This window comes from Petaurus breviceps, unplaced genomic scaffold, assembly GCF_028583685.1.
Source record: "Petaurus breviceps papuanus isolate PSGF00001 unplaced genomic scaffold, PetGlider_PUasm1.0 90604, whole genome shotgun sequence".
In the NCBI taxonomy this organism is placed as follows: domain Eukaryota; kingdom Metazoa; phylum Chordata; class Mammalia; order Diprotodontia; family Petauridae; genus Petaurus; species Petaurus breviceps.
The window spans coordinates 3,601,522-3,617,513 of NW_027187285.1; the positions used below are offsets into that span (position 1 = coordinate 3,601,522).

General features: G+C 35.8%; 1 protein-coding gene across 3 annotated transcripts in view; it reads right to left on the reverse strand.

Annotated features, from left to right (window-relative positions):
- ARMC8 (armadillo repeat containing 8) overlaps positions 1-15,992 on the reverse strand; it is a 131,516-nt gene that overhangs the window by 56,055 nt on the left and 59,469 nt on the right. For all 3 annotated transcript variants that reach the window (XM_069063901.1, XM_069063900.1, XM_069063899.1), the window contains 4 exons: positions 12,597-12,677; positions 7,782-7,857; positions 7,588-7,678; positions 6,870-6,930 (listed from right to left, as the gene is read on the reverse strand). In XM_069063901.1, the coding sequence (XP_068920002.1) occupies positions 6,870-6,930; positions 7,588-7,678; positions 7,782-7,857; positions 12,597-12,677 (309 nt within the window). The remainder of the gene's footprint in view (positions 1-6,869; positions 6,931-7,587; positions 7,679-7,781; positions 7,858-12,596; positions 12,678-15,992) is intronic.

A 15,992-nucleotide genomic window follows, 5' to 3' on the forward strand; every position in this document is an offset into this window, starting at 1 on the left:
TGAGAGAAAGGGATGCACTGGGAGGAGGGGGGGAACAGGGAGGCAGAATGGGAAATTTTTCTCACATAAAAGAGGCACACTCTCATCAGAACTGGTCCAAGACTCACTCTAATCAGAACTGGTCCACAAAGGGAAGAATATATATACACACTAAGTTGGGTAAAGAAATCTGTCTTACCCAATAAAGAAAAAGGAAGGGGAGGGGATAAGAGATATGGTGGGGAGGAGAAGGGAGGGAGAGATTATGAAAAGGAGGGCAGAGTAAATGAGGTAGAGCTCAGAAGCAAAACAGACTTTTGAGTAGCGACAGGATAAAAAGAGAGCCTGATAAATAGAAGAAAATGGGATGAAGAGAAATATGGAGTAATCTTCACTGTCAATGTGAATGAGTCATCACAGGATGAGTCAACTCATAAAATGGAAGCAGACAGGAGAATGGATTAGAAACCAGAATCCAACAATATGTTGTATACAAGAGACCATACTTGAAACAGAAAGATGCACACACAGTTAAAATAAAGGGCTGGAGCAGAATAAATTAAGCTTCAGGTGAAATAAAAAAGAAAAGGCAGAGGTAACAACCTGATCTTAGACAAAGCTCAAGCAAAAATAAACCCAATTAAAAGAGATAATCAGGGAAACTACATTTTGCTAAAAATTACCATAGACAATGAAGTACTACTGAAAAAAATGCAGCAAGTTTCTCTGATAAAGACCTCACTTCTCAAATATATATGGAATTGAGTCAAATTTTAAAAAGAAGAGTCATTCCCCAATTGATAAATGGTCAAGGGATATGAACAGTTTTCAGAAGAAGAAATAACAGCTATCTATAGCCACATTTTAAAAATGTTCTAAATTGTATGTATCCCAAAAGGATCAAAGAAAAAAGAAAAGGACCTATAAGTACAAAAATACTTATAGCAGCTCTTTTTCGGGTGGTAAAGAATTGGAAATTTAGGGAATGTTCATCAACTGGGGAATGGCTGAAGAAGCTGTGGCATATGATTGTGATAGAGTACTATTGTGCTATAAAAAATGATGAGGGGGTGATTTCAGAAAAACATGGCAAGACCTATATGAACTGATGAAGAGAAGAATCAGGAGATCATTGTGCACAGTAACAGCAATGTTGCAGTGATCAACTATAAAAGACTTGGTTTCTCAAATCAATAACATGATCCAAGACAATTTCAAAGGACTTCTGATGAAAAAAACTACTATCCACCTGCATAGAGAGAAATGATGAACTCTGAGTACAAATTGAAATATAATTTTCTCAGTTCTTTTATTTATTTTTTGCTTTGTTCTGTAATGTGACTAATTTGGAAATATGCTTTTCATGATTTTACTTGTATAACTGATATATTGTTTGCTTTCTCAGTTTCATGAGGGTGGGTAGGAGAAAGGGAGAGAATTTGGAACTCAAAACAAAACAAAAAGAATGGTAAAATGAATAGACTTTTTTTTTAAACTGTACCCACTGGTTCTGTTTTGCCTTTGTGTTTATTTATACCCAAAGGGAAAGGTAAGAGTCTTAATATGTTACACATTTCTGTTATGGAAATCATAGTTTCTTTCCTTAAAGGTGTATTTTATCACTTTTCATATTTATATTTCAAACTGCAAAAACATAATATAGTTTTAAGTACTTAGTAATTCTGCCCTTCATTATAGGTTTCCCCCTTCCCCCACTCCCAAATTACCTGTAATGAAAGTGTTTACTCTAAATAGCTCTGGGGTTTCCTGTAGTACATTTTTCAGGGGCATGATGGGAAATTAAAAATCCTTTAGCACAGTGGGAATCTCTAATGATAGATTAAGCTGTTATTTTGGCTAACAGTCTTATCATTTCACCTTTGAAAAGTTTCAGTAGTTACCATCCATACATGGTGATTTATCGATATTTGGTTTGCCAAATAATATGTTCTGTGTTTAATATTATTTGATCTAATACTTCTGGGTTGTCCATTATAAAAGAAAATTTAGGAATGGGAATCTTAGTTAACTAATATCTTCCATGAAATTTTTCTCTACTATTGTAGACCCTCCACTGATTTCTGCTATCTCTGAAATTCTATTACAAGAACAGCATTTAACTGTTCCGTTTTAGTTATGTTGGTTTTGATTTTATACACACTCAACTATTTTTTACATATTTTACACACAGCCATTTTAATCCCTAGACATACAAATGTGTATGTGTGTGTGCATGCATGCATAAGAAGCCCAAGTGGTGCAGTGGAGACAGTGCCTGGCCTAGAGAAAGGAACAGCTGAGTTCAAATCCAGACTGAGATACTTACTAGCTATGTAACTCTGGTTAACCCTGTTTGCCTTAGTTTCCTCATCTCTAAAATGGGCTGGAGAAGAACATGGCAAAACATTCTAGTATCTTTGCCAAGAAAACCCCAGATGAGGTCATGAAGAGTCAGACAACACAGAAAAAAATGACTAAACAAAACAACACATATATGTATGTGTATATATGTCTGTGTGTGTTTGTTTTACATAGATATTTTTGTTGTTGAGTCATTTCAATCATGTCTAACTCTCCATGATCCCATTTGGGGTTTTCTCAGCAAAGATACTAAAGGGGTTTGCCATTTCCTTCTCCAGCTCATTTTAAGATGAGGAAACTGAAGTAAACAGGTTTAAGTGACTTGCCTAGGGTCACAGAGCTAATAAGTGCCACAGGCCAGATTTGAACTCAGGTCCTCCTAACTCCAGACCTGGTGCTCTATCCACGACACCAACTAGCTGCTCCTATATAAATATACATCTATCTATTTATATAAGTATATGTCTCACACACACAGAGATACATAAATATATGTAATATATCTTTGCTATATTTAAAGACTCTTTATCATAGGCTTTGAACTCTATGGAAGGTATTCTCCAAATTCTTTTCATGTCCCTTATAATATCCAATTTGTCTTAGTTTTCATAAAGCCTTCTCTGTGCTTACTTCTCAACTCTTTCGTTTTAAACAAAAACTGTCGTTATTTTCTGTAATCAATACTTCCGTTTTGCTAGTCAGCTGGGCAGAGTTGCCTATTCTTGAGCACTGGCATTTTTTTTCTTTTAATGTTGCGCATCAGCTTAAAGAATTGGAAAGCAGTTTAGCAGAAATCAATTTCAGACCAACATTTTATGCCATATACCCTGATAAACTCAAAACAGATATGTAACTTGAATTTAAAAGAGTACACCAATAAAAAGAGAATGAAATCTTAAAACTACAGTTGAAGAGAGAATCCTTAGCCAAAAAAGGAAAAGGGGAAATCATGAAAAAAAAAAATTCTATTCCATGAAAATAAAAGGCTTTTGTACAAACAGAATCAATGTGCCTAGGATAATAAAGGAAACCACTGACTCAGGGAAAAAAATCTCTCTGTCACAACATCTGTGATAATGGTCTGATAGCCAAGCTATATTTATCTGTATTAATTTCTTAACCAAGAATACTTTCCCAGTGGATAAATAGTCAATGGATAGAAACAAACAACTTTTTTTTTTAAGCAATCGGGGTTTTAAGTAACTTGCTCAAGGTTACACGGCCAGTTATTTCTGGGTGTGGTGCTGAGTGTCTGAGCCTGGGATTCGATCTCCAGGTCGTCCCAAAACTAGAGCCGGTACTCTTACTCGCTGAGCCACCTGGCCGCCCCTAAGCAATTGGGGTTAAGTAACTTGCTCAAGGTTACACGGCCAGGTGTTTCTGGGTGGGTGCTAAGTGTCTGAGCCCTGGATTCGATCTCCAGGTCTTCTCAACACTGGAGCCGGTGCTCTTGCTTGATGTGCTACCTGGCCGCCCCAACAAACAATTTCAAAAGAAGTACTGTAAACTATGATCAACCATATGAAAGACTGCTCCAGATCATTACTAAGAAGAAAAATGCAGACCAAAACAACCCTGAGATTTCACTTCATCCCCAGCAAACAAGCAAAGATGACAAAAAGTGGAAATAGTCAGTGTTGGAAGGGGTACATGTAGGAAAACAGGCTCATTAATACACTACTGATTTAGATGTGAATTGGTCCAACCATTCGAAAAAAAAAGTGGAATTATACTAAAATTGCTACTAAAATTAAAATGACCATACATTTTAACCAAAGATCCTATCACTGCAAGAACCTGGAAAGAAGTCAACGACAGAAAGGTGCCACATAAATCAAAATAGTTATACTGGCATTTTTGTGGCACCAAAGGATAGGAAATAAAGTACATGTCTGCTAAAGGAGAAAAGCAAAACAAACTCTGGTCCACAAATGTAATATTGTTATACCTAAAAAAAATGACTATGAAGAATCCAGAGAAGCATGGGGAGACTTCTATGAATTGATGAAACAGAAGTAATCAAAAGAGGAAAACAATGTAAAAATGGCTACAATAGTGTAAAACAGAAAGAACAGTAAGAAGAAACTGAAAGCTATGCAATAATTAACTAGAATTTATATGAGCACGTCAAGGGCAACAAAGTGCTTTATATATGTTATCTCATTTTGATCCTTACAGCTTATTATCACCATTTACACTTTATGGGGTCTATCAGTTTTATAAGTTAAAAGATAACTATGTACATCATAAAACTTCTTTTTATTTTTCTGCTAATGGCAAATTATTATGAAATAAGGACCCACGCAAAATCATATTTTTCTTAAGTTACTTTATTTTAGTTACCCATTGCATTTGAAAGCAACGAAACTGTTTAAAAATATTTCTTAATTCACATTTTTCATAAAGTCAGACATAGTCGTTATTGTAAAGCAGGCAGATTTTGTAATACCAAATTGTATTTGCCTTTAGTTACCACATAAGCTCATTAACTATTACTATGCTTAATTTGGAAATCAGGATTTAAACTCGTGCTTCAAGAATCTGTAATTTTGTCCATGTCAGACTAGGCCTCCCTATAATATAGCTTGGCAGCTGATCTTTGTGACTTGCTGTAGACTGGAAAACGTATAGGTCGAAATGATGAAACTTTCTGAACTTAGCAAGGTTGGTCCTTGAATGAAAGACATCAAGTCTTGTCATCGGGCCTAACTCTCAAGTTTTTTGAAGCCAATGATACCTGACAGAACTTGAACTCCACTGACACAGCCTTTGAGAACTTTCATGTCACGAGACCAACAAGGCAGAGAACTTGACGTCTTCTCCAAGCCTCATGACCTCTTAAACCTCTCTACAATAGGAATTATGCACAAGAGATAGAGCAATTTCAGCTGTCTCTGTAGTCTAGGTCACAGGGCTTCTTAAACTTTTTCCACTCGCAACCCCTAATCAGCCCCATATGGGGTTGCAATACAGTTTAAGAAGTACTGGCTAGGACACCAAGAACCCAAATAAGGTAAAAATCTGATGAACTAAAAAACAGGAAAAAATTCCCTAACCCCTTAAGCCCTCCCTCCCTATCACCCACCCCACTCCGAGGAGTTAAAGTATACACCTAGACCCAAATACACACAATAAAACTCAATTCTGCACCTAACACTCTTCTTCCTGCCCCTACCTCCTATTGCCAAGGAAATCTAAGTGGCAGAAATCTGCTCAGGCTGGGAAAATGGCATAGGATCACTTGATACTGCAACAAAGCTTGAGCAGAGAATGAAGGAACAGAGCGAAAGGGGAGAAAGCCACAAATGTGTGTGGCTGCATGGCACTCCATTAATCTTGAGGGAAAGAGTCCAGCATTTTAGAGACTGGGACTGATAAATCATGAAATGCCTATTGAGGGAGAAGGTTGAGTCATTTTTGAGATCTAGCTCCCAAGAAAACGGCCAGCAAAAGGGAGAGAGTTAGAATGTGAGCATTTATATAGATTTAAGTGTTTTACATATGTTAATCTAAATGTCTGGTTTTTTTTTTTAAAGATTGAAATGATTAAAGACTAGAGGAAGAAGAAAACTCAAATAAAGACCTTGAGCATAAGCAGATAAATCAACAGGGAAATTATTAATAGTAGAAGGGCATATGGCCTCTGATTCAGGTACAGGAGTTCAGCACCTATGAATAATTCAAAGGAAAGAATCAACACCTGATGAGGCAGAGGATTTTCTGGATTTTCAGGGAGTAAAAGTCAAGGTGGAGTGTGAGAGGATAAAGATTGTAACAGATCTTTCCTTACAAATTAATGGTGGAAGGGGAAAGGTGAATTGTTTATGCAGGTATGTGGCATTCAGAAAGCATGGAAAGATGTTACTGACTGGTTTGAAAGAGAAATAAGAATTGTGAAAGCAGAATATATGGCATGCATAACTGGCAGAGTAGAAAAACTTCAATCAGTGGTGACAAATCCCACTAAAGAAACAAAAGAGAGGATAACTGATTGAGAATGCAAACACACATAAGAATAGGCCAATCTGGAGTGCCATCTTGATCCATGATGAGGCATCATAGTAAGACTTTTAGCCTACTTAATAATGCCTTGATATGAGATTGTGATTGTCTATACTTGTCAAAATGAGATAATGTTAAATACATATAAGTAAAGCAAATTACAAGTAATGGCAAAATATTTTTTGGCTTTATGATGTTTACATATATTCATACATTTTACATATTTTCCATTACTAGAAGATCTCAAAAGTGATTATAAATATGTTTTATTCCTAGTCTTAAATTTTTCAAAACATGCCTAGCACTAATTTTAAAAATCTAAATGATTAACCCACTTATACAAAGTGAAGTAATGTATGCATGCAACACACAGTGCTTCTGTAATATTCGTCATATGTACACATATCTAAATTACCCAATGATCAATGAATGGAGAGAGAAAAATCAGGAGATAACAGTAAATGTATAAAATATTTTGATTCTGAAAAATTAACATCCCATCTAAGAACAATCTGAAATGAAATTACCTTTAATACAATACAATTGTCATCTGTCCGAATTGCTCCAGCTCTGCACATATATGTTAAGCTAGAAATAAATGGAAAAATATAAACTTGCTACTAGGTTTAGAAATCTTTTGAAAAATTGTTTCTAATATTTCATATGAAAATCAGATAAATTATAATTTACTAGTAACACACTTCTTTTCCTATATTCAGTCATCAAATGTTCAAACAAAACCAGCTATTAGCACAGACAGTGCTGGGGAGCTAGCAAAAAGAATGAATAAAATAAAGTGTAAAGATTACATTTCGAAATAAGTATACCATGAAAGTCAACTCTAACAGAAAATGTGGATTTACATGCAGTTTAGCTGTCACAATATGACATATTTCTAATCCAAAGTTATTCATATTATACCCCATGTGGATATTAAATACATCTTTTCAGAATTATGATTCTACACTATTGACAACTTGAACTACAAACACTGGGATGTTTCCATTGAGGATAATAAACATATTACATGTCAGTTGCTACAATGTATTCTAGAGTTTAGTAAGTGCTATTCCAGATGAGATCTCTACTAATTTTCAACTCTACTTAAGAATAAATTACTCAAGGGAGAACAAATATTTTCTTCAACTCCTCAAAGAAGAGAGAAAGCAGTCGAGAGATATCCTGCTAATACTCTGAAATATTATACATGTACTTCCTTTCCCTTCATGTCATCTCAAGTTTTACCATTTTGCTGATGTGAGCTGCATTTCAATAGGCTTATCCCTCTGTAACATCTTCACAAAAATCTGGGGTAATAATTCTCCATCAACCAAAACTAGAAATAAGAAAGCAAACAAACTAGAATTTGGGAAATTCTTTAAACATATAAAGTTGTTCATTTTAAAAAATAGAAAAAGCCAGTAAAATTTTTAGCTTACCATTTACAAGGGTCATGGATACCTGGGGATTTTCAAAGGCTAGAACTGAGAAGCATTTCAATGCCTGCATTCGAACCTGTTCAAAAAGAGAAAAAACAACCAACCTCAAACCAGAAAAAGTACATTACTTCAGCATTTACAAAAACTGATCTGTAATCAACTAGAATATAAGCTTATGAAGAAGCAGTAATACGCATAAAATGATAAAAGGTGCAAAGAAATCTACATTTTTAAGTGGCTGAGTAAGTACAACAAAGTACAATAAACGTATAAGCATCACTTAAAATAGGACAATTTATATTAAAGTAGTACAAGAATGAAGACTAATATGAGAAGGAAAGTATTTAAAATAATCAAATAAACTAAAGCAACAGTTTTTAAACACATAGGAAATGATAATCATCAAGTACATGTCAAATGATACAACTGAGAACAGAAAAAGAACAATAAGGTAATGAGAAGAGAAGCAATTTCCAGAAATAATTCAAATTATTCTGGAGAACAGTTTGAAAACACTAATTTGTTAACGTTTTGTATACTAAGAATTATTGTCCTACACAATTAAATTCTTAAATTAACTATTTTTTACATTTAGTACCTATATTATCATGCTTTATGGGATTATGAAGACTTTTGTGTTTTTATAACAGGAGTACTCTGCCTTTCACAAAGACTACAATTTTAACTTTTTAAATTTTTCTCCAATCACTATTTTCACTCGTAAGCAGAATGCATACTACGTGAAAATATCAAGCATCCATATGAAAGATAACTATCATGTGAAAGAATTCCCTCGTAAAACAGGCAATAGTCTGTTTAGTTACATATACCACTGCTGGTCCTTTTAAAGTATTTATAAAGGATGATAATATTAGAGTATCTCAGAAACAACAAAAAATTCTTATACACTATCACTAATGTATAGTTTCCAAATGTTTTTCATTCTACATCACATCTGACAATTTGATAATTTCCCATGGTATATGCATACTATCTGGCACATGGCAAGCACTTAAGCATATATCCTGGCAGGACAGATGAAGAAGGCAGGGGACATGGTGGAGAGAAAACTGAATGACTGTTAAGTAGAGGATGAGGAGAGAAGAGATTGGCAGCTGGAAGAATAAAAAATATTTTTAAAAGGGATGATTAAAATAGAACAAAAGAGGAGCCAGCAAAGAAACAAACCTCCCTTGCCTTCCCACAGACACTCATTCTATTCTTATCACTTCTGCTTGTATGAGTTTTTGATTTAGCCAGCTCTAGTAGTCTGGCATCATGCGATGTGGGCCACATACAAGATGATTAACTTAGACTGAAAATTCCACATTCAATGGGAATGATGAAATGGAAACAGCTGTAGTGACCAAAGTTCAAAGTTCAAGAAACTCCATCCTGTCTGGGAAGAAGATGCATGGAATTGGATTGGAATTCTGAATTTCATAGATGGTCAACAAATGTTCATTCTTACTATTGCTGTTAAAGTGTTTTGTATGTGAATAAATCCAGATTTTTTTCAGTGTAGTATTGTTGTATAATAACTATTTATACTCTAAGTTATAGTATTAGAATCATCAGGATTTACATTGGGTAAAATTAGATTTGTACCTGTATGTGCAAAAGTATTTAGAACTTAACTTTTTGTTATAGAAAGGAACTAGAAACTAAGTGGCTGCCCATCAATAGGGCAGTGGCTGAACAAATTATGATAAATAAATGGAATGGAATATTATTGTGCCATAAATGACAAAATGGATGGGCTCAGAGAAACCTGTAAAAGCTGGAATGGAATATTATTGTGCCATAAATGACAAAATGGATGGGCTCAGAGAAACCTGTAAAAGCTTGTATCAACTGATGAAAATGAGGGAGATAAGAACTAGAACAGTTTATTTAATGACTACATATTTCAAAGAAAAACAGTTTCAAAAGACTTTAGAACTCTGATAATACAAATGACCCACCAACATATCAGAGGGCTTATGATGAAGCATGCAGAGAGGTATCCTCAAGGTACAGAATGACATGTTCATTTTTGGATATGGTCAATGTGAATTTGTTTTGTTTGACTAGGTTTATTTTTTTTAAAGGGTTTTTTTTTTATTGGTTTTGCTTTAAAAAAGAGAGGTTAGAGGGGAAAGTGGGACTAGTCACAGTGATAACCCCCCAAAAAAAAGAATTAAGAAAAGGGGATCACTGAAGTATTTTTCAATGCACAGAAAACGATAGAAGGAAATTTAGGAGACAGACAAGCAAGACAGTTTTGAAATTAGCTTGTGGAATTTATTATATACCTTTTAAAAGGCAAAATGCACTTATTAGAGATGTAGGAAGTTTATCATCCTCTTTTGTAAACCAATTTTTCTCATTTTAACAAATTTGTATTTTATCTCATATATGAATATATACACATATACACATTGTTTATATGTATAGATGTAGGATAGGCATGACACCTTTTGTGGGAAGGTATAAGGTTCTAGAACTGCAAGGATACTGATGACACAAAGGACCCTTCAATCTTAATAACTTGCACTAGGCCTCAAAGCAACTTCAGTCAGCCTTCCTATGAAAGTCTAGAGAAAAAGAACCACAAACTCCTTCCAGCCCTCCTTCATTCCCTTAAGTCATCCCCAAAGCACTACATCTGATATACTTTCAAGTATGGTCTATTTTTATGTTAAGGGCTCATTTGATGGAAAAAACAAAGGAACAAACAAAACAAAAATTTATTAATGCCTAAAATTCCTTTAAAGAGGAAAAAAGTTTTTTGTTCTATATTTAGAAACAATTGACTAAATGGTAGCAAAAAATAATTACAGTTAAAATATAATCAAATAGAAAAACTTGGTTTACTCCTTTTTTAATTGGGGGAGGGGAATTTAAGGTTTGAGTATATAAAGAGAACAGGAAAATGCTACATACAAATGGGAAGCACTGTATTAATTGATGAACCTCGGACCCTGCTACTTGTGATAGTGAAAATGGATTAGAGCCTAATCCCTTCCTTTTAAATTAAGGAACCTCGTATATCTCAGTCTTTGTTTCTGTCTCTGTCCTGTCTCCAATACTTAGTATTATATTCTCACCCCCAACCTTCTAGTTGAAGAGCCTAGTGACTTACTTATGTATTCTCATGCTGGCTTTCTCTCTCCCTGCTTTGAAATCTACAGGCACTAAGGGCTATTATTTATGCCTATGAATTTCTTTTATCAAAACCAAACCATCACCTTCTCTACAACTGCTAATAGTGGCAATGCAGCTATTACATTTGCCAAGATTAGGGCTGGCAAAAACAATTGTTTACTTTGTTCCCTCTGTATATGCTTTGTAACTACAAAGCTGCTTTGGAAAGTTTAAAACGATCTCCATGGTATTCTTGGTTTCTTTCTTTTTTTGGGGGGAAGGCAAGGAAATTGGGGTTAAGTGACTCGCCCAAAGTCATACCGCTAGTGAGCGTGTCAAGTGTCTGAGGCTGGTTTTGAACTCAGGTCCACCTGCCTCCAGGGCTGGCACTCTATTCACTGTGCTACCTTGCTGTCCCTGTTTTCTTGGTTTCTTGGAAAGCTTCAAACATTGGCTTTAGATTCAGAGGACCTGGGTTCAAATCCTGGTTTGACATTTATTGCCTGTATGATCTTGGGCAAAGCACTTAACCTCTCTCAATCTTAGTTTCTTGATCTGTAAAATGAAAAGGTTCAAGGGGTTTGGATTGTTGACCTCTGGGGTCTTATCTATCTAATCTATAATCATGACCCTTCGATTACAGTTACAGTTCTTGTGGTTATTTGTCTTTGAGCCAGTCTTTCTTCCTCCTATAATTCATGAACCCATTTTTCAAAGAGAAACAAAACCCAGATCGTAGAGCCAGTACGATGCTATGGAAAGACCTGCCTCCCCAATCCACAGTTGAAGGACAGAGAGCAAAGTGATTAACTCTTCTATTTAACAGTCCTAGACTAATCCTAAGGTGACACAATCACCCTGGGTTTAATGTTCCCAGCAGTTGACTATGGAAACCACCTGAAAACAGATGGTATAAAACATGGGAACAAACAAATTCTGCTTAGGAATGACACATGTGGCCTATCAGGATGCTGGACAACTTCCTCTGAAGCATCTCATAAAAAAAAAAATCAGGATCTATGATATAAATAAGTACATATTATTGGTTTACCAATATAACATGCTGGTTGGGAAACAAGCTGATATCAAGATTTGATTTTAAAATATATTTCAGATGGCCAATTTATGGCTTACCTGCTTATTTTTTTTTAAAGACAGAAAAAAGACTGACTAAACAGTCTTTTAAGCACTGATGACTATTTGACCTACAGTTTAATTTCTCAGAAATATAACACACCTTAAATGTTCATATCAAAATATATCATGTTAGTCTGTAAAGTTATGTAAAAACATGAAAAGTTTTCAGAAATTTCCAATCCAAAATACTTCCAGAAATGGCACAACCTTTTTTTCAGAAGCAGCATACACTTTAAGACATTTCTCCAAAGGACAGATAGTAATTTTCATTGGCATGGGGCCAGGAAAGACTTGAAATACTGTTGATGAACAAAGATAAAAACCAAAACCAACTTCCTGCCTACTGAAAAGTGAAAGCACTTTGCAGTTGTTAAAAAAGTCAGAAGTAAAGCTTTTTATAGATAATAAAATACCCCTGAATATTTCTTCAAAAGGTCACTTTTTCCTGATTGCAAACATTACAAATGCAATAAACTATGGCTTTTCTTGAAAAATGGCTTAAAAAATAATAACAAACAAAATCAATGGCCTGCTATAAGTTTAATATCTTACTTTGTATGATACTGAAGTTAGCAGATGAGCAATGTTCTGTACTGCTCCATGGTTAAATAAAATTGTTTGATGATCTGGTGCCTGTAAGAAAAGAGAATATATTTGTGTAGGCCTAAAATGAAACTTTGTTCAAGAAAGCTTCTCACAACATAGATACTTTTCACTTGTACTGATACTTTTACTATCCTGAAACAACAGGGCAGTTGACCTGCATGCAAGTCCTATACCCTTTGCAAAAGTCATACCTAACCTTTACAGCTGTCAAGGTACCGGGAAACTTGGGGGGAGGGGGTTGCGGCTAGGTGGCGCAGTGAATAGAGCACCAGCCCTGGAGTCAGGAGGCCCCGAGTTCAAATCTGGCCTCAGACACAGACACTTAATATAAAAGCTAGCTGTGTGACCTTGGGCAAGTCATTTAACCCCAATTGCCCTACACCACCACCCCCTCCAAAAAGCAGGAGGAAAAATATTGGGAAACACCCTGCTTTCTAGAACTAAGGCCCACCAAGTAGACTATGCCCTGAGCTTGGCATAACAACAATCCTCTGCACTACCCACTAGATGATCTCACTCTCTGGTAAAATCCCGTAATTATTGTGTTGCTTTGACCAGTACCAGGTGTTCTCTGAGCTCAGACAAGCACCAACAAGTTCTGGTCATAAAGTCGTATTTTGATTCAAATTTGTCACGTTATTGCTGTTACCCCTCATTGTCAGGGCTACAGTTCACTGTGTAGCCACTAGAATATCAAGATCTGCCTACACTAAAGCAAGTCCTTCCACTGAGGTGGGCCTAGGCAAATGTATCTCATCTGCCCCCTTGCTTGCAAGCCATCTCCCTTACTTTGAAATTAAACTTCTGTTTGATCCCTGACTCTTCTTTCTCTAACCTGCTCTGTTCAGCTCTGGCCATACATGCATTAGAGGGTGGTTTGGTCTGGATAATAGCAGTGGGCCTCCTTGTGGAAAACACACAACGAAGCATGAAACCTGCTTTTTCAGAGACAGTCTAGTTTTTCTAATAACTTCTATTAGCTAAATGACTGGCACTGCTGCATTTCCTGTGTATGTCCTTCATATGGGCCCATAAAGGATAGGAGCAGGAAAAATGGCAACTTGGATTCTTTAAATGATGTTCAACTAATCATGTGGTACAGTGTAGAGAATGTGGGGCCTAGAGTCAGCAAGACTTGAGTTCAGATTTGAACTCAGATGCTAACTAGCTGTGGTGAGCCTGGGCAAGTCACTTGGCCTCAGTTTGCCTCACTTTCCTCAACTGGAAAATAGGACTTGCCAGGGTTTTGTGGGTCTCAAATGAGATAACATTTGAGAAGCACTTAGAAACACAGTAGAGGCTATTCAAATTTGTATTCCTTTCTCTTTTCCTTAATGAGTTTGGGAGCTAAGTATCATCCACGTCAAAATGAGGAATAGATTTGGGGAGTTCTAAAATATACCCAGATCCCCATTTGTTTTAACTCATTAATATTATCTATACAATTTGCTGGTAGGAAATGTTACTATAAATTATAACCATACTGTTCATTCTTAATTATTCAGAGGTAAAAAGCAAAATGTGTAAGTTACATATTTGTTTGGCTTCTCTCTGACTTCCAGTTTTTTTTTTCTTATTACTGATCTCAGATGAGAAACATGAATAGGGAAGGAGTAGTATAATGAAAATTACTTTCTTTTATATCATTCAATTCTGTTTATTTTTAAGAGATTCATCAAAGATCTGGCTAAGGAGAGACAGAAACTAACTACAAGGCATTTGAGAACAGCATTACCTCACTCCCCCTGACATGTCTTTTCTTTCTTTTTTTGTGGGGAGGGAGGAGGGACAGAGACAGGGTCTCCCTATCTCTCCCAGGCTGGAAATGCAGCAACCATTCATTGGCCCAACCCCTGTAGCTGATCCACATGGAAGCGATGACTTGCTCCATTTCCAACACAGGCTGAATTACATCTCCGTAAGCAGTCTGGGAGTCCTTCACCCCCAGTGGCTTGCCCTATTGGTACCACACAGTGCAGTTTTTAGCTCTATTGAGCTCAAAACTCTCAAACTGAGCTTCATTCTCTTCTGACAGCAGGGACCACAGGTGTGTGTGCCACCAAGCCTGATCTCCTTTTACATCTTAAAGACATAAATGGCAAATCAGGAAGTTTGGTAAAACCAGGGACAGGAAAGTGAGAGTAAGAGGAAGTGGGTAGTTACTGTACTTCAAAATAGAAAGAACAGAGTAACTTACCTAGTATAAAGGCAAAAGACTAAAAACTATGCTACTCTAAAGCACATGAGCCAAGAAAAGTAACTGGAGTTTCTTAAAGACAGATACAATTAAAACAAAAATACTTGTTTTTTTTCTTTTTTTAAATTCCTTTTTATATTATTTTAAGTTCCAAACTCTCTCTTTTCTGTCGCTACCTTACTCACCCCACTGAGAAGGCAAGAAAAACAAAACCCATTACAAATATGGTAATTCAGTTTTAAATGAATGTCTTAATTTCTTTTCTCTGAATCGATCATGTCATCACAGCAGTAAGTTCTGTGTAGGTCATTTGGAATCTAAGATTTTCATAATTTCAAGGTGATCATAGTACAGTTCTTTGAGCAGATCCTATTCAATTTCTGTTTTTCAACCTACTTCTTCAACCTCCTTGGCTCTTATTTCTCATCCCTCCCTCTACAATACAGCCAAACTGGTCTTCTCTCTGTTTTTCACTCATGACCCTCCATCTTCTATCTCTTTGCATTAATCAGGTCCATACCTGGATCCTCTGCACTTCAGAGAGTTCCTTCTCTTGCTTTAACATGAAACCCAAGTACCATGTCCTACAAGGTGCCTTTCCAATGGCAAACCCTTCCTCCCAAAAAACCCTGTATTCAACTATTTTTGGAAAGGGATAGTCACTATAAATATGACTTAACTAAATTCAAATTTGGATGATTACTTAAAAGGCCAACCTAGTTTTAATTTAACATTAAGTTATATTTTCAAATACCAGATCAGTCATCTTCCCTTTGATAAAAGGTGAATTATATTTACATCTGAACAATCTCCTTAAATGACTGCCGTAATTATCTCCACACTATTGACACTCAGGAAACTAGACTATTTCCTTACATCTATTATTCTTGCCATTAATAAGATACAGGGAGTCCCCAAGTATAAATCTAATAATTATATCTACATACCAAAACGTTATACTCAGCGAAGAAGAACCTAGAAGTCTTAGTGCTTTGGACAGAATAATTTTCATTAGCAGAGAAACTTCCCATAATAATTAAGAAGTCTAACTTACAAATCTCTTTAAAAATGAAATTATTTCTACTAAATAAAGAGAAAGAATAGCATAGCTGAGAGATACCTGCCCCAAAGCCAACAGAATCTGG